This window comes from Salmo salar, chromosome ssa06 (assembly GCF_905237065.1).
Source record: "Salmo salar chromosome ssa06, Ssal_v3.1, whole genome shotgun sequence".
Classification (NCBI taxonomy): domain Eukaryota; kingdom Metazoa; phylum Chordata; class Actinopteri; order Salmoniformes; family Salmonidae; genus Salmo; species Salmo salar.
The window spans coordinates 65,281,863-65,301,289 of NC_059447.1; the positions used below are offsets into that span (position 1 = coordinate 65,281,863).

General features: G+C 43.5%; 1 protein-coding gene across 7 annotated transcripts; it reads left to right on the plus strand.

The window, feature by feature from the left end:
- Positions 1-11,579: 11,579 nt before the first annotated feature.
- On the plus strand, positions 11,580-19,378 carry LOC106607846 (zinc finger protein 512). 7 transcript variants are annotated; one of them, XM_014205261.2, is made up of 15 exons: positions 11,621-12,250; positions 12,438-12,597; positions 12,860-12,915; positions 14,192-14,250; positions 14,349-14,671; positions 14,776-15,381; positions 15,601-15,725; positions 15,821-15,907; positions 15,986-16,084; positions 16,285-16,452; positions 16,721-16,915; positions 17,024-17,125; positions 17,212-17,274; positions 17,476-17,574; positions 17,731-19,378. In XM_014205261.2, exons 2-15 carry the CDS (start codon positions 12,465-12,467, stop codon positions 18,154-18,156), a joined length of 2,541 nt encoding a protein of 846 aa, XP_014060736.1. In that variant the 5' UTR covers positions 11,621-12,250; positions 12,438-12,464; the 3' UTR covers positions 18,157-19,378. The 7 variants fall into 7 exon arrangements, with proteins under 7 accessions (XP_045576836.1, XP_045576835.1, XP_045576834.1 ...); XM_045720880.1 differs by having other exon boundaries at positions 11,580-11,715; positions 15,821-16,084; XM_045720879.1 differs by lacking the exon at positions 11,621-12,250 and adding an exon at positions 11,590-11,609 and having other exon boundaries at positions 15,821-16,084.
- The last annotated feature ends 49 nt before the right edge of the window (positions 19,379-19,427 follow it).

Below are 19,427 nucleotides of genomic sequence, written 5' to 3' on the forward strand. Positions count from 1 at the left end.
TCATGATTCAGCATGATAATGCACGGCCCCATGTCACAAGGATCTGTACACATTTCCTGGAAAATGTCCTCATTCTTCCATACTCACCAGACATGTCATCCATTGAGCATGTTTTTTATTAAACTAGGCAAGTCAGTTAAGAACAAATTCTTATTTACAATGACGTCCTACCCCGGCAAAAACCCTAACCCGGACAACACTAGCTAGGCCAATTGTGCGTCGATCTATGGGACTCCCAATCACAGCCGGTTGTGATCCAGCCTGGAATCGAACCAGGGTCTGTAGTGACGCCTCTAGCACTGAGATGCAGTGCCTTAGACCGCAGCGCCACTCGGGAGCCCATGTTTGGGATGCTCTGGATCGACGTGTACGACAGCGTACGCCCCTACCTTTTTTTAATGTACACTATGTGACCGAAAGTATGTGGGCACCTGCTCAAACATCTCATTCCAAAAGCATGGGCATTAATTTGGAGTTGGTCCCCTCTTTGCTGCTATAACAGTCTCCACTCTTCTGTGAAGGCTTTCCACTAGATGTTGGAACATTGCTGTGGGGACTTGCTTTCATTCAACCACAAGAGCATTAGTGAGGTTGGGCACTGATGTTGGGCGATTAGACCTGGCTCGCAGTCGGCGATCCAATTCATCCCAAAGGTGTTCAATTTGGGTTGAGCTCTGGGCTCTGTGCAGGCCAGTCAAGTTCTTCCACACCGATCTCGACAAACCATTTCTGTATGGACCTCACTTTGTGCACGGGGGCATTGTCATGCTGAAACAGGAAAGGGCCTTCCAAACTAAGGTGCTTAGCCCGAACCATGAAAACAGCCCCAGAACATTATTCCTCCTCCACCAAAATGTACAGTTGCCTCTATGCATAGGTAGTGTTCTCCTGGCATCCGCCAAACCCAGATTGTGGGTGGTTAAACGTGATTCATCACTCCAGAGAACACGTTTCCACTGCTCCAGAGTCTAATGGCAGCGAGCTTTACACCACTCCAGCCGACGCTTGGCATTACCCATGGGGATCTTAGGCTTGTGTGTGGCTGCTCGGCCATGGAAACCCTTTTTATGAAGCTCCCTGTGAACAGTTATTTTGCTGACCTTGCTTCCAGAGAGTTTGAAACTCGGTAGTGAGTGTTGCAACCGAGGAGACATAATTTTGACACACTTCAGCACTGGCAGTCCCGTTCTGTGAGCATAACAGCACTTACAGTTGACCAGGGCACCTCTATCAGGGCAGAAATATGACAAACTGACTTGTTGGAAAGGTAGCATCCTATGACGGTGCCATGTTGAAAGTCACTGAGCTCTTCAGTAAGGCCATTCTAGTGCCAATGTTTGTCTATGGAGATTGCATGGCTGGGGGCTCGATTCTATACACCTATCAGCAACGGGTGTGGCTAAAATAGCCAAATCCACTCATTTGAAGGGGTGTCCATATATTTTTGTATATATAGTGTACATATTTGCACCCACAACTATTTTCACCAGGTCATGCTTTTTAGCCATGGCCAAATCATTGAAACCAAGCCCAAACTCTTATCCAAAAGGAGCCTGCCATTTGCTTTCGATTGGCCATGGAGGCTGAGAGAAATCAGTAAGTGCTCACGCTACCACAGTAAACTTCTGAGGGTATTTGATGACTTTGGTAAGTAATAAAGCATGTGTTTGGGAATGAGAAATGAGAAAGTGGTGGATGTGGTTTTGCAACTGAAGTCAAAGTCTGCTTTCACATATTCTGTTTACAGTGTGTTTTTCTTTGAGGCATCAACATTGATCCCCCATGACAGTTTTCTTCAATTATAAGAGCATGTAGATTAAGATTAAAATCACTTCATTGGTCAATTGCACACAAGCAACCTCTCCGAAAGACACACATACATACAGTACCAGTCAAAAATGTTGACACACCTACTCATTCAAGGGTTTTTCTTTATTTTTACTATTATCTGCATTGTAGAATAATACTGACGACATCTAAAATATGAAATAACACATATGGAATCATGTAGTAACCAAGAAAGTGTTATATGTTTTATATTTGAGATTCTTCAAAGTAGCCACCCTTTGCCTTGATGACAGCTTTGCACACTCCTGGCATTCTCTCAACCAGCTTCACCTTGAATGCTTTTCCAACAGTCTTGAAGGCGTTCCCACATATGCTGAGCACTTGTTGTCTGCTTTTCCTTCACTCTACGGTCCAACTCATCCCAAACCATCTCATTTGTGTTGAGGTCGGGTGATTGTGGAGGCCAGGTCATCTGATGCAGCACTCCATCACTCTCCATATTGGTCAAATTGCCCTTACACAGCCTGGAGGTGTGTTGGGTCATTGTCCTGTTGAAAAACAAATGATAGTCCCACTAAGCGCAAACCAGATGGGATGGTGTATTGCTGCAGAATGCTGTAGTAGCCATGCTGGTTATGTGTACCTTGAATTCTAAATAAATCACTGACAGGGTCACCAGAAAAGCAACCCAACACCATCACATCACCTCCCCATGCTTCATGGTGGGAACCACACATGCGGAGATCACCTGTTCACCTACTCTGCGTCTCAAAAAGACACGGGGGTTGGAATCAGAAATCTCTAATTTGTGCTCATCAGACCAAAGTACAGATTTACACCACATTTACATTTACGTCATTTAGCGTCATTTACAAATTGGTGGATTCACCTTATGATATCCAGTGGAACAACCACTTACAATAGTGCATCTATATCTTTTTTTTGGGGGGGGGTTAGAAGGATTGCTTTATCCTATCCCAGGTATTCCTTAAAGAGGTGGGGTTTCAGGTGTCTACTGTATATTGCTCGTGTCTAATGTATATTGCTCGTGTTTCTTGGCCCAAACAAGTCTCTTCTTATTATTGGTGTCCTTTAGTAGTGGTTTATTTGCAGCAATTTGACCATGAAGGCCTGATTCACGCAGTCTCCTCTGAACAGTTGATGTGTCTGTTACTTGAACTCTTGAAGCATTTATTTGGGCTGCAATTTCTGAGGCTGCTAACTAATGAACTTATCCTCCGCAGCAGAGGTAACTCTGGGTCCTTCTTTGATGTGGCGGTCCTCATGAGAGCCAATTTTATCATAGCGCTTGATAGTTTTTGCTGCTTTACTTTAAGAAATTCTTCAAAGTTCTTCAAGTACTGTTATTTTTCACTGTCTTTTTACTGTTGTTTTTATTTCTTTACTTACCTATTGTTCACCTAATACCTTTTTTGCACTGTTGGTTAGAGCCTGTAAGTAAGCATTTCACTGTAAGGTCTACACCTGTTGTATTCGGCGCACGTGACAAATAAACTTTGATTTGATTTGAAATGTTCCGCATTGACTGACCTTCATGTCTTAAAGTTTTGATGGACTGTTGTTTCTCTTTGCGTATTTGCATATGGACTTGGTATTTAACCAAATAGGGCTATCTTCTGTATACCACCCCTACCTTGTCACAACACAACTGACTGGCTAAAACGCATTTACAAGGAAAGAAATTCCACAAACTAACTTTTAACAAGGTACACCTGTTAATTGAAATGCATTCCAGGTGACTACCTCATGAATCTGATTGAGAGAATGCCAAGAGTGTGCAAAGCTGTCATCAAGGCAAAGGGTGACACTATATTGAAGAATATAAATATAAAATATATTTTGATTTGTTTAACACTTTTTTGGGGTTACTACATGATTCCATATTTGTTATTTCATAGTTCATAGCTTCAGTGTAGCAAATAGTAAAAATAAAGATAACCCCTTGAATGAGTACGTGTGTCCAAAATGTTGACTGGTACTGAACACAGATTCTTGGAGAGGTGCTTGGGGCTGCCACACTGGATGCCATTGTTGTAGGGGGGTTAAGTGCCTTGTTCAAGGGCACAATGGCAGGCAGATTTTTGATTGATTTTTTTTCCCAATCAGACCCGGGATTTGAACTGGCAATCCTCCGGGTTGCTGGCTCGCCTTTCTAACTGCTAGGCTACCTGCCACACATACCGTAGATATTGAACATATGCTGTATATATGGGATTGGCATCTGGCCCCCCTTTTAAAGGCCCTCGGTTGAATTTCCCAGTCAGGGACTCATCTAATTTTTCCGAATAGAATAGTAGAATACACAAGGTGCAATTTCGAAATGTGGTTGTCCACTAGCAGTTTTTCTCTTGTTATGTCAGTCACTGATAGTCACTCAATTAGCCCATGTCAGCTAAAAAAATTTTGATTGGTAAGTTAGTCTAATGGCCAGCTATCTAAACTTGTAGTAATCATGGTCAAATTACCGACCGGGTGCGCTCCCATTGATTTTGTTAGTCACTCTCACTCATGGCAATTTTTTATTAAGCGCATGGTCAGGGGGCCGTAACATAATTACAAATGATTTGTAGACTGCAAATTGACCATAAGAAGCCCAAACATATTTAATATTTGACTAAAACATAATCATTTCAAACCTTGCCTACAAACCTTGGTTACGGATAAATCTCTATATTATGCTTGGGATTACTTTGGAACAGTTTTCCCAAATTAAAATCACTGTGAGCTGATTTGCTGGTGTTTTTACAGTCTTATGTCCCCCCCAAAAATGTAAATACCCCTGGGCAGTGGCAATTTTAGCATGTAAATCTTGGTGGAGCAAAAACATTTTTAAAAGTGGGATGCATGCCAGCAAAGCCACTACACAACACTAAACAATACATTAATTGCACTATTATGTTGACAAACGGTGCCCTTAAACTGTTGGTGCCTACATAAAGCTGTCCCAACAGCAGAGTCCCAACAGTAGTTCCAACACCTTACCACTGCTACACCTGGCTATCAGCGGAGCCTTGTCTGGCAGCAAAACAATTAATTCAGCCTCATTTACTGCCTTTTAAAAAACATAGCTGATATTGCTGACTTGCTTAAACAAATGTGGTTACTACTGACAATTGAGATGTACAAACTATGGCATAAGGGGACGACAAGCGGATAAGAGGCAATCCGTAATTTCGATTAAGACATTAATGAGCGAGCTAGGACAGACATAGTCAATATAACAGACATAGTCAATATAACACTTTTGAAATGTACAGCGACAGAATTCAGAACATGGGCCGTTCTTACAGTGTTCTCCCTGTACACCAAGTCAGAACCGTAGGATAAATAAAGGGGGCATATAAACAGACAATGAAAGCTCTTACAATATTTGATGATTACATTTCTCAAAATAAAATAAAATGCAAAATGGCATAGCAGTGCAGACGTTGTTTGTCGTTCTCCGTGTACACTCACCGTCACCCAACGTGATATGGATCTGATATTTTTAGACCTTATAGCCAGAACCTCCATCAGAAGCTAGTCATCAGAAGCTAACTAGCTACCAGCTATTTAGTCATTGTTAGCCACTGCTAGCGGCCTTTCCCTTTAGCACAGATGACTGCCACTTTTAGCCTGGTTTTTCTCCACTACAACACCGGATACCTGCTGTAAGCCCTGGACCATTACTCCGGCTAGCTAGCTGCTACCGAGTTGCCCATCTCCCGGCCTGCTCAGTGGACCCAATAATCACTCGGCTACACAGCTGATGCCTCCCGGACTCTTCACTAACACGGCTAGAATCCACTACATAACCGGATTCTTGCCGTAAGTTCTGAACCTTTGCATCAGATCATCGCAGCTAGCTAGCGACTACCGAGTGGCTATAGTGGCTAACGCCCTTGTCCCAAAGCTAGCACCAGTTGCCTCGAGTCAGGCGCATCTCCCGGCTAGCAAACAAAATTACTCCAGCTACAATACCTCTTTTGCCAACTGGCCTGGTCCCTTTGTCGACACGGAGCCCCGCCGATTCCATCACGACTGATCTGCCGATGTAACTCCATCTGTTGTGCCCTCAACCGGCCTTTGCCGGACCTCAGTGAAGACGCTTCTACTAGTCCCGGCCTGCTAACTTTTTTGAACGCCGTTTCTCCCTCTTCCTAGCATAGTAATGACTACCTAGCGGCTTCCCTGTTTCATCTATTGCTGTTCGCTCGACCCTATGATCACTTGGCTACATAGCTGATGACTCAACTCAGGCCCTGTGTGAAGTTAACTGACCCTCTCTGCCCATTCATCGCCATTTTACCTGTTGTTGTTGTCTTAGCTGATTAGCTGTTGTTGTCTTACCCGTTGTTGTCTTAGCTAGCTCTCCCAATGAACACTTGTGATTGCTTTATGCCTCGCTTTATGTCTCTCTCTCTGTCGATGTGCCTTATATACTGTTGTTTAGGATAGTTATCATTGTTTTAGTTACTGTGGAGCCCCTAGCCCAACTCAACATGCCTCAGATTCCTCTTTTGTCCCACCTCCCACACATGTGGTTACCTCACCCAGCATAACTAGTGCGTCCAGAGATGCACACTCTTATCGTCACTCAATGCCTGGGCTTACCTCCACTGTACCTGCACCCTACCATACCCCTGTCTGTACATTATGCCCTGAATCTATCCTACCACGCCCAGAAATCTGCTCCTTTTATTCTCTGTCCCCAATGCACTAGACGACCAGATTTGATAGCCTATAGCCGTACCCTCATCCTACTCCTCCTCTGTTCCTCGGGTGATGTAGAGATTAACCCAGGCCCTGTGTGTCCCAAGGCGCTCTCATTTGTTGACTTCTGTAACCGTAAAAGCCTTGGTTTCATACATGTTAACATCGGAAGCCTCCTCCCTAAGTATGTTTTACTCACTGCTTTAGCACACTCCGCCAACCCTAATGTCCTAGCCGTGTCTGAATCCTGGCTTTGGAAGGCCACCAAAAATTTTGAGATTTCCATCTCTGACTACAACATTTTCCATCAAGATAGAACTGCCAAAGGGGGAGGAGTTGCAATCTACTGCAGAGATAGCCTGCAGAGTTCTGTCATATTTTCCAGGTCTATGCCCAAACAGTTTGAGCTTCTAATTTTAAAAATTAATCTCTCCAGAAATAAGTCTCTCACTGTTGCCGACTGTTAGACCCCACTCAGCTCCCAGCTGTGCCCTGGACACCATATGTGAATTGATTGCCCCCCATCTCTATTCAGAGTTTGTTCTGTTAGGTGACCTAAACTGGGATATGCTTAACACCCCGGCCGTCCTACAATCTAAACTAGATTCCCTCAATCTCACACAAATTATCAAGGAACCCACCAGGTACAACCCTAAATCAATAAACATGGGCACCCTCATAGATATTATACTGACCAACCTGCCCTCCAAATACACCTCTGCTGTTTTCAATCAGGATCTCAGCGATCACTGCCTCATTGCCTGCATCCGCTATGGGTCCGCGGTCAAACGAACACCCCTCATCACTGTCAAACGCTCCCTAAAACACTTCTGCGAGCAGGCCTTTCTAATCGACCTGGCCGGGTATCCTGGAAACATATTGACCTCATCCCGTCAGTAGAGGATGCCTGGTCGTTCTTTAAAAGTAATTTCCTCACCATCTTAAACAAGCATGCCCCTTTCAAAAAATGTAGAACTAAGAACAGATATAGCCCTTAGTTCACTCCAGACCTGACTGCCCTCGACCAGCACAAAAACATCCTGTTGCAGACCGCACTAGCATCGATTAGTCCCCGCGATATGCAACTTTTCAGGGAAGTCAGGAACCAATACACGCAGTCAGTTAGGAAAGCAAAGACTAGCTTTTTCAAACAGAAATTGGCATCTTGTAGCTCTAACTCCAAAAGGTTTTGGGACACTGTAAAGTCCATGGAGAATAAAAGCACCTCCTCCCAGCTGCCCACTGCACTGAGGCTAGGAAACACTGTCACCACCGATAAATCCACGATAATCGAGAATTTCAATAAGCATTTCTCTACGGCTGGCCATGCTTTCCTCCTGGCTACCCCAACCCCGGTCAACAGCTCCGCACCCCCTGCAGCTACTTGCCCTGCAATTTCTTGCCCAAGCCTCCCCAGCTTCACCTTCACCCAAATCCAGATAGCAGATATTCTGAGCTGCAAAACCTGGACACGTACAAATCAGCTGTGCTAGACAATCTGGACCCTCTCTTTCTAAAATGATCTGCCACCATTGTTGCAACCCCTGTTACCAGTCTGTTCAACCTCTCTTTCATATCGTCCGAGATTCCTAAAGATTGGAAAGCTGCTGCGGTCATTCCCCTCTTCAAAGGGGGTGACACTCTAGACCCAAACTGTTACAGACCTATATCCATCCTGACCTGCCTTTCTAACGTCTTCGAAAGCCAAGTTAACAAACAGATCACTGACCATTTCGAATCCCACCGTAACTTCTCCGCTGTGCAATCCGGTTTCCGAGCTGGTCATGGGTGCACGTCAGCCACGCTCAAGGTACTAAATGATATCATAACCACCATCGATAAAAGACAGTACTGTGCAGCTGTATTCATCGACCTGGCCAAGGCTTTTGACTCTATCAATCATCGTAATCTTATCAGCAGACTCAACAGCCTTGGTTTCTCAAATGACTGCCTCGCCTGGTTCACCAACTACTTTTCAGATAGAGTTCAGTGTGTCAAATCGGAGGGCCTGTTGTCCGGACCTCTGGCAGTCTCTGTGGGGGTACCACAGGGTTCAATTCTCGGGCCGACTCTTTTCTCTATACATCAATGATGTCGCTCTTGCTGCGGCTGGTGATTCCTTGATCCACCTCTACGCAGACGACACCATTCTGTATACATCTGACCCTACTTTGGAAACTGTGTTAACAACTCTCCAAACAAGCTTCAATACAACACTCCTTCCGTGGCCTCCAACTGCTTTTAAATGCTAGTAAAACTAAATGCATGCTCTTCAACCGATCGCTGCCTGCACCCGCCCGCCCAACTAGCATCACTACTCTGGATGGTTCTGACTTAGAATATGTTGACAACTACAAATACCTAGGTGTTTGGCTAGACTGTAAACTCTCCTTCCAGACTCATATTAAACATCTCCGATCCAAAATTAAATCCAGAATCGGCTTCCTATTTCGCAACAAAGCCTCCTTCACTCACGCTGCCGAACATACCCTCGTAAAACTGACTATCTTACCGATCCTCGACTTCGGCAATGTCATTTACAAAATAGCCTCCAACACTCTACTCAGCAAACTGGATGCAGTCTATCACAGTGCCATCTGTTTTGTCACCAAAGCACCATATACCACCCACCTCCCACCACTGCGACCTGTATGCTCTCGTCGGCTGGCCCTTGCTACATATTCGTCGCCAGACCCACTGTCTCCAGGTCATCTATAAGTCTTTGCTAGGTAAAGCTCCGCCTTATGTCAGCTCACTGGTCACCATAACAACACCCACCCGTAGCACGCTCTCCAGAAGGTATATCTCACTGGTCATCCCCAAAGCCAACTCCTCTTTGGCCGCCTTTCCTTCCAGTTCTCTGCTGCCAATGACTGGAATGAATTGCAAAAGTCGCTGAAGTTGGAGACTCCCTCACTAACTTTAAGCATCAGCTATCTGAGCAGCTTACCAATCGCTGCAGCTGTACACAGCCCATCTGTAAATAGCCCATCCAACTACCTATCTCATCCCCATATTGTTTTTATTAACTTTTTGCTCTTTTGCACACCAGTATTTCTACTTGCACATCATCATCTGCACATCTATCACCCCAGTGTTAATTTGCTAATTTGTAATTACTTCGCTACTATGACCTATTTTTTGCCTTACCTCCTTACGCCATTTGCACACACTGTATATAGACTTTTTCTATTGTGTTATTGACTGTACATTTGTTTATTCCATATGTAACTCTGTGTTGTTGTTTGTGTTACATTGCTTTGCTTTATCTTGGCCAGGTCGCAGTTGTAAATGAGAATGTGTTCTTATTTACAATGAATTCTTATTTACAATGACGGCCTACTCCGGTCAAACCCAGACAACTCTGGGCCAATTGTGCACCGCCCTATGGGACTCCCAATCACGGCCAGATGTGATACGGCCTGGATTCAAACGAGGTACTATAGTGATGCCGTTTGCACCGAGATGCAGTGCCTTAGACCGCTACACCACTCGGGAGCCCAAAATGTTGAATTTGCGATTTCCAACTTGTGTAATGTTTATGTCCAATGGCAGATGAACACTGATATGTTTTATCTATAATTTCTCTTCATTTTTTCTCTTCATATAACAAGGATTAAAAAGGATTTGCCAGTAGATTGTAAACTTGATTCATGGTGATGACTGCTACCTATGATTTTGAAAGTATGATGTTGACATGATCAGTCCAATCAAAGCTACTGTAGATATAACGTGATTTGACGTCATTTTATCTGTGGCCAATGACCTTGAGCCTTCTTGGATGGGCACTTCTAATGTAACCCTTTGGCAGCACCCAGGGGGCTTGAATTTTCGAGCTCTACCATTAGACTTGGGATTGACGTAGTGTCCCCATGAGTAACAGAACACTGAGCCGATCACGGCGTAACGCTCCGTATTTTCTGCTGGCTTGCCCCACCACCACCACAGAAAGGTGAGCTAGGCTGAAACACCTGCATTTTGGAGCTCCCTTACTCATGAAAACAAAAAAGAGACCATGTTTGTATTCGGCTTTATTAACTCAATGATATATATCTTTTTTTTTTTTTTTTTACATTGTTTGCAAAGTGATATGTGACACGTTTAATGCCAAAATAACACGCAAAACAGGCAAGCTAAAAATGTGGGGCTCTGCTGCACCTGCCCTGAATGACAGGTCGCCACTGCCCCTGGGCTAAATTCGTCCTGCAGGCGCCAGTTGGGGAACCATGTCTTAGAGATACTGGACTTGATGAGAAGGGAATTTTTTTTTATGGGAGGTTCTCTTCTGCGCTGTTCAACCAATCCAGTAAATGTGGAGGAGGCTTTAAGATGGATGTTGCCTTGGTCGTGTTCGAGAGAATACAATCAACTGCAGGCAACTGCTGACTGATAAACAAATCACCTTGCATCATAAATAAAGACTCATTATTATTTGTAGATCAGTCAGTCAGTCATAATCTACCTAACCCCTACATTGGGGTTTTGAGCCTCTCGAAGACGGTCAATTTTGACGTCCAAAACCGGAAGGCGCGTCACAGGCTTTCTTTCCATTTCCCCTGAAAACCGGAACATACGGTTGTTGTGGACTCGGCCCGACTCCGCAGAGGCTATAGTCATAGATATAACAATGAGCCAGATGTTTCATTTTATATATAATGCTGAAGCATCCGGTTGGCGTTTCCACTCACCACCAAATATGGTGATAAGAGGAAGCTCAGTAGCCGGCAGTGGGAGAAGATGGAGCGAGATGGATTTTGCTAATTTTCTCATTGATGAAACATTTGATCTCAATACAGTTTTCTTCAATACAGTTTTCTGTTTTCAAAACTAGAATGTCTTACGAACAGAATGGACAAAGTTTTGTAGACTTGACCCTTTGCCTAAGTTTTAAAAAAAATGCCTTGTTTAGGATTGCAAGGGCGAGTTGACGTATTGCACATGCGCGCTTCAAATAGTAACTGTTCCCTAACGGAAATATGCAAACACGTGCTAAAACGCGCCAATAGGATCTCGCTAGCTCGTGCTTGTCTCTGCCCACCTCATTGCTTGTTCTGCCCACTATGATTAATTTGCTCCCGGTGGAAACGGCAGGCTGTGGTCTATCTTGGGTTAGTTATAAAAAAATCTTTGCTCCAGTCGTGGTGAATAAGATGGGAATCTCATTTGTTGTCTCCGCAAAGAGGGCGTTTCGGGAATGAAGTAATCTCGCGTAGGGTATGGAATATAGATAATTGATAATGTACTGTTTATCTAGTCAATATTTTTCACAAGTAGATAGCCTATTGAAAATTTCAGTTTAGCCATTTGATGGTCTCTCTATTCAAATAACCGAGTCGATGCAAAGACTTGTTAGGCGGGTCGTTGTCGGGGAAAATGACAGGGAGGAATGGCAGCTAACCTTGCTAATGGGAGTGTACTGTACGGGTAGACATTTCACAATGTAAGTGTATCAAACAAAATCAGTAGGTGGCCATTGTAGCCAAGTTGTTTGAGCGCATGTAGTGCACGGTTATAATGCTTACATTGTATCAGCATCCAGAGTGTAGATTTGCTGCAAGGCAAGCGTTTCCCTTTTTTTGTATGGCTATCCGTGGTGGACAATGATGGTGGCTGGGACTCCGATCACACACTGTTACTGCTACACTGCTCGAGTAGGCTACAATGTTGCACTGCTGAGCTGAATCAAACAGAATCAAGGAGTTCATATTACCTTTGGATTAACACACGGGCTAATACTGTGTTCAAAAGGGTTGGTATGCCACGTCATTTTTATTCAATGTGCACGTCAAAATACAGTGGCCTACTACCAGAATAGATGTTCTCCAGACTAAATAATATTGAAGCCCTTTTGACAATTATGTGATAGGGATTATGTATTTTGCATGCACTATATGTCTTTGAATAATTCAGACCTGGTGTTGTGTTATGTGTTGCAGTACTGATTGGTGAGGTCTGCTGCAATTATGGATGACCACCATCATCACCACCATCATCATCAACTTCATCATCACACACAGGGAAGCATGTCACCATCATATGTTCCAAGGAAGAGGAAGGCTTCACAGCCAAAACAAAAAAGTGGTGTGCCACTACCAGGTAAATGTCACTAAATGATCACTAGATGTTTGACAAATTGTCAGTTTACTGAGCAAACTTTAGAGCTAAATGACATGCTAAATGACATTCTGTCCAAGTCTGTCTCTGGCCAGTTGCAATTGCAAATGTCTTTAATCTGGATTATTATTGCCTGTGTAGTCTCCATTTATGTATTCCATGCATATTGTCTAGGAAACTCTCTTTTAATAGTGTTTTGTCGGAAAAGAGATGAACTAATGAAAATGTACCCATAATCCAACAGCTATCCAGAGGATGTCAGATATGAGTGTGATGAGTATGATTGGTGCTCCACCTAAGGTAAGAATAAATACCCTAGTCAAAACATCCTATTGGATTAGTCATTTTTTCAACAGAATCCTATAGGATTTTGTGTCACCTCTATCAGAATCCTATTGGACTACTTTTTCCCCTTTGGAAAACAAAATCAATCCTATTGGATCCTATAGGTTTTTGATAAATCTTGTAGGATTTTGTCAACCCAATCAGAAGCCTATTATAAAAAATAAAAAAATCTTAATTGAACCCATTAAATTATAGTTTGATGTAATTTGTTCCAGTACTATACTACAACATTAAGTACAACATTTTTGTTGATCGGAAACAACAGTTCTATATTAAATTTGGTTTTATTCACCACCACAATATGGGAGTGATTCAAGGCTGCAAGTTCAATTGCAGTATGACCACCAGTACAGTACACCTTTTTCAAAAAATAACTCACTTGAGTTATTTGATTTGATTCTTATTCACTCAACTTCCTGTCTTTGAATTTGACATTACAATATGACATACAATGCTATATACAGTTTTACAATAACACAAGATTTTAGGGAGTTTTCCCCTTATAATGCACAGCATCTTTACATTGCTTATATGCAATTAAAAAGTAGTAAAAAGATTTTAGGTACAGTAACATTTACATTTTAGTCATTTAGCAGATGCTCTTATCCAGAGTGACTTACAATAGTCATACTGGTACCTTGTGGGAATCAAACCCACAACCCTGGCTTTGCAAGTGCCACGCTCTACATGGGGCACAAAGATATGAGCATTTCTTTAATTTGATATATAATAGTCAGCTATGCATACAAAACAGAGAATGTTCCCTTTACGTCTTTATGTTGGGAGAGGAAAGGAAAAACAAACATTAAAGGGGACCCCCCCCAAACTCCTTCGCCCCCAGGGTTGTACCTTTTATTGCGATTCCGTAGTCCCAAATATATTGCTCACCATATGACTGCTGCAGAGGGACGAGAGAGTGCCATGAGAAAATTTGTTTTCAGCACTTTTATTTCCATGACTGATCTAAACTAGTTGACTCCCTATTTTAAAAAGGAGATGGCGAACAAGCTATGAATGAGCTGGAGGGTCGGTGCTCCATATGTTAAGCAGCCAAGTTAGCTATAGTGTAAATCAAATATAGCCAAGTTTTGAGGCACATAGTCAAGTCATTAAGCACATCTACATCAACGTACAGTATGATGGTCCTTATTGCAGTTTTCACAATACAACCATGTAAGGTACTGTAGGACACTGGATATCTGCTTTACAGTTCTCTAATTGAATATTATAGAATGATGACCCCCATGCCCAGGTGACTCAAAAAATGAAAAGAACATATGGCAGAAAAAGGTAAATGAGTTTCCTTCTTTTTTTTTTATTGTCCATTTCTATCAATTGTCCCACCCATCAGTGTAATGAAATCAACTCCTACCTTTTCAATCCTCTAGGTATGAGGATCTGCAGAATGTCTCCCTGGGCTCTGGTGTGGAGGATTCAACCAGCGAGACGTCCTGCTGCTCCGTGGTGTCTTCCAGCCTGGCTGTAGCCAACGGGGAGCTGCCTCCCCCTCCACCTCCCTCTGCCAGACTGCCTCACAGGCTGGTGGCTAAAGACTGTTGGCCCAACCAGGCTCCAGACACAGGCAGGGCCCAGGGCCGGGGTCAGGAACCACCTCCACCCTCCGATTTTGCCATGAAGAAAATGCGGAGAGTTGAGGTGGACAACGGAGCACCTTCTGTTCCAAATTTCCCTCCGGAAGTGAGACACACAGGTAGCTATTGTATCTTGCAACCATCAATCTCTTCTTTTATGACCCTTTCTCTTACATACAGGTATTCAAGTTTTAGTTCATGCTGAATGTTTCCTTTGATGCAGTTCCAGTTCCTGTTGGAGGTGGACATGTCCATAGTCATGTCCATAGCGGTCACTCAGTCGGAGGTGGACATGTCCATAGTCATGTCCAAAGTGGTCACTCGGTTGGAGGTGGACATGTCCATAGTCATGTCCAAAGTGGTCACTCGGTTGGAGGTGGACATGTCCATAGCCATGTCCAAAGTGGTCACTCGGTTGGAGGTGGACATGTCCATAGCCATGTCCAAATTGGTCACTCGGTCGGAGGTGGACATGTCCATAGCCACATCCACAGCGGTCACTTGCATGGAGGTGGACATGTCCATAGCTATGTCCAAAGCGATCACTCGGTTGGAGGTGGACATGTCCAAAGCGGTCACTCGATTGGAGGTGGACATGTCCAGTGCAATCACTCAATTGGATGTGGACATCTCCAGAGCAGTTACCCTATTGGAGGTGGACTTGTCCAGAGTAGTTACTCTGTTGTAGGTGGACATGTCCATAGCAGTCACTCTATTGGAGGTGTAGCTATCCAGAGCAGTCACAGTCACCCAGCAGAGCCAACCGAGGAAGAGAAATCTAAAGTCTTCACCTTCACAACCAAGAAAGAACCTCCTGTCTACCCCCCAGGTGAGAGGACAAAGGAAATAAAATGTCACCATTGATACAATCTCTGGCAACACTTTAGTTGTTGATCATATACTTGTGTAATAACACTGTAATTACTCTAGTAAAAATGTATTAGCATGATGTTACGCAAATCTTTGAGAATTGCATAGTAATGGAGTAGGGATTGTTCCTTATCCTACGTTTAATAATAAAAAAAACTCTACTTCCTATGTGGAACAGGAAGTCAAGAGGAGAAGTGGCAGCTGATGATCCTGGGGAAAGGGCGAGTCACGTGCCCCAAGTGTAAAAGTGTGAGCAGGAAGACTGTGGAGGGACTGAAGAAACATATGGAGAACTGCCGAGTGGTGAGTCTGCACCATCCTCACAATAACAGCCTCCCATGTTGCACTCACATTGGTTCAACTGAATTTCAAAAACTAAACGAATATGTTCTTTGTAGAATCCCTTCACGTGTCAGCAATGCGGGAAACAACTGAAATCTTCCACTGGAATGAAGTACCACATCATGGCAGACCACAATAACCTGGTAAGGCCATTCTCCCATCTGAAGCTGGTTTTGGTGTGTTTAATGTTGACATTGGTTTTAACCGTCATATTTTGCCAGCCCTCGCCAGATGACATAAATGGCCTGGATGACCAGTCCATGAAGGAAAAACTGAGGAAGGTGCTGAAACGGATGGGCAAATTAAAATGCTCAAAAGAGGTATGATTCCTTGCTGGCGTCTGTACCTGAAATTCTAGTACAGATTTCACCTTAACCCATTGTTGGTAGTCTTCCTAGGCAGATGGGTTGCCTCCCACAATAACAATGTTCTAATAGGTCTGAGATTTCCGAGACTACATTATGAGTGCAGAGGATCTAAAGATTTGTTCCATTCTAAAGGACTGTATGTTACATTATAGGGCTGTACTGGTAGTTTCACCAGCATCATGGGTTACCTGTACCACATGAAGAAGTGTGGGAAGGAGGAGTCTGAGCTGGAGAAGCTGCTTCTCAACTGCCAACACTGTGGCAAGGTCTACAAGTCTAAGGCAGGCCTGGAGTACCACCTCAAGTCAGAGCACACACCAGTGAGTTTTCCATTGCGCTGCCTTAACAGTATATACTTCTCCACTAATAAGACAGTTGGTCTTTCAAGGTTACAATTCACTGGGAGATGTTCCATCACACAACATGCCATTGTGCATACAATCTGTAGCAGTTACATCCTTGCAACTTCAATGTCACAAATTGTTCTCATTCTCCCAGAAGACCCCCTTCCTTTGAGTCTCTTTTTAGTCTAATTTGAGCTTTGCTTGAGTGGGAGATGATAGACAGTTGTCTCCTTCTCCCCCGCAGGTGCCCCAGAATGCGGAGGAGGATGAGGTGAAGGCCCAGAGAGAGCCCAACCCTGAGAGGACACCCAGCGGCCGGGTCAAACGCATGTCAGCCCAGGTGGCTGTTTTCCACCTACAAGAGATTGCTAATGACGAGCTGGCTAAGGAGTGGCCCAAGAGGAAGGTCATCGGGGACCTGGTCCCTGACGATAAGAAGGTGAGGGATCTTCAACACTAAGATGGTCCTAGAGCTGTGCTCATGTATCTATTCCTGTGTAAACATTGACCTCCAGATGAAACATTATTTTTCTCTTGGGTTCCACAGCTGAGATATGCACGCCCAGGGCTGCCTGCCTTCAGTCAGGAGGTCCTTCGGAAGTGGAAAAATGAAGTGAAGCTGCAAAAGAAAGTGCAGTGCCCAAACCTGGTACAACCCATATGTTTCTAAATGATCTTTCATCCCACATTGCCTATAGTAGAGATTTGACTGAGAAACTTTCTGGTTTCCCTCAGGGCTGTGGCTCGGTCTACACCAGCGTGTCTGGACTGAAGGCTCACCTTGGGCTCTGTGGAAGGGTAACGGAATAGATTTCCTCACACTGCTCCCCTCTCTTTCACTTCCAAGTACTGCAACGTATCCAGAATACAGTGAAAATGATTCAGCTGAAACCGAGTCAATTCTTACATTTTTATTTTAGCATTCAAACCTAATTTTAGCAGAAATGTAACCCGTTATTAAGCATCTAATTCAACCAAATGTTGTCTCTGTCGATGCAGGGGGACTTTGAAGCAGGGAAATATAAATGCCTGATCTGTAAGAAAGAGTTCAACTCTGAGAGTGGGGTGAAGTACCACATCAACTCTGTCCACTCCCAGGTCAGAAATTCATTTAGGACTTTTCACCACCTTGATGACCTACTCTATCATATGAATTTATCATTTGTTGCCATATGAATACAGTATTGCAAAAATACATTGTAGTGATTTTTGGTGGCACACAATACTCATTTCCTTTGTCCTGTGTTTTCTTAGGACTGGTTTGCGGTGACCTCAAAATCCAAGAACTTTAAGGTTCTGAAGGCCAAGCCCAAGGAGAACAGCACCGTGGACGACCCCATTGTCCAGCACCAGACCCTCCATGTCTTCACCCCTGTCCTGGAGCCCTGGCAGGACATGCAGATGGGACCTCCACCAGCGGTGCCCGAGCCAGCCCTGCAGGCCAACCCTGAGGCAGCAGAGAGAAAGAGGAGGGGGAAGGGGAGAGGGAAGGAGAAGGACTGCTATGACTTCACTGGCAGTGACCACTCCAGCAGTAGCAGCAGCGGCACCTCCAGCAGCGAATCAGAGACAGAGGAGCTTGATGGCCAGAGACACGACGTTGACCAATGGGCACTGCAGAGACCCAGTATCATCGAGACCCACCCCGATGTCGCCAAGCAACCCAGAAGCAACCCCTAGTTCGTCCGGTCACCTGACTTCAGATCAGGGGTCTGTTCAGGAGGGTGCAACGTTACAGAACATTCAGATAGAAATGCATTGTGCATATTGGTCCTGGGATGTGTAGTCTGTGTGTTTCAACTGTAACTATGAGGTCATCTTAGCCAACGTTTAATGTGTTTTATTATTTTAATACGTTTGATAACTCTTGTTTTGTTTTCTGACATGCTTACTTAGACTAATCTTTTAACCCCTATTCTGACAAGTGCTTATGTGTTGGCTTGTGCTCCTCGATTCAGACTGTGCCTAGTGTATGGATCTATTATTTCATACAACTCCTTTATTCTACCTTACATGTTATCAGACCTCTTCTTTACAATGCGTATTTAACCAATAGCATGTGGTGTTAATGTAGTGTGAATTTTATATATTGCATAGTGATATGATAACACAGGATACATTTGAGATACAGTGGTTGTCAGTTCTAGTTGTCAGTGATGTTTTTTAACGCTGCATTGTTTGTTGATGTACACAGTCCAGATGGAAATAGGTGCAGTTGTCATTTAATTTACTTCCTGTGTGGCCCTGTACTGTTTCTGCAGATGTATGAATGTATTTTGTTTATTCTTCTGTTGATATTTCTGTCAGTGCACCTCTGTTCAAGCTAGGTTTTGAGTAGATTCATATCTATTTTATTTAGTATTGAATAATGAACTGGCCCTTGGACATTTTAAGTGATTAATACATGATGTTAATGAAAGGTTTACTCTATTTGATGCCTTTTAAAATCGACTAAGATAAGTTAGACAACCAATGTCTTTCAGTTCAAAGGTTCTGCTCAGGTCCATGATTCCTGTGACCAAAACAAGAGGCATTACGCATGCACTTTTATATTGAATGGAATGAAGTGCTCAGTCTAACGATAGGCATTCCCATAACCTAACCTTGTGAAGGGTGACAAGTGTGCCCTAATTTATGTCTGGCATTAGACTGCTTCTTGAGATTGCGTTCAGTCTTCACTGTTTTGAACCAACGGTTGTTTGTCAAAAAATGAAAGGTATTACACTTCAATTCCACATTTGTGTACATTTGTATTAATGGAAAATCTATTATTTCAAGTTTTAGAAAACAAAATGCATTATACCTTTTTTTAGAAGTACTGTAGGCCTAATTCGCTGCTATTTTTAACTACCAGGAGTGTTCGCTATATCAACAGGTGAAATAAAATATTAACATAATGCTACTCATTTTCGCCCTTCTTGCCTTACACAGTAAACAGTGTTCTACTAATG

Bases quoted from the DNA above. Each gene is read 5' to 3' on its own strand.
- LOC106607846 (XM_045720880.1), top strand. From the start codon at position 12,465: ATGGATGACCACCATCATCACCACCATCATCATCAACTTCATCATCAC. The intron at 14,672-14,775 runs GTAGCTATTGTA...CCTTTGATGCAG, and splicing joins TCCGGAAGTGAGACACACAG to TTCCAGTTCCTGTTGGAGGT. The intron at 17,575-17,730 runs GTCAGAAATTCA...GTGTTTTCTTAG, and splicing joins TCAACTCTGTCCACTCCCAG to GACTGGTTTGCGGTGACCTC.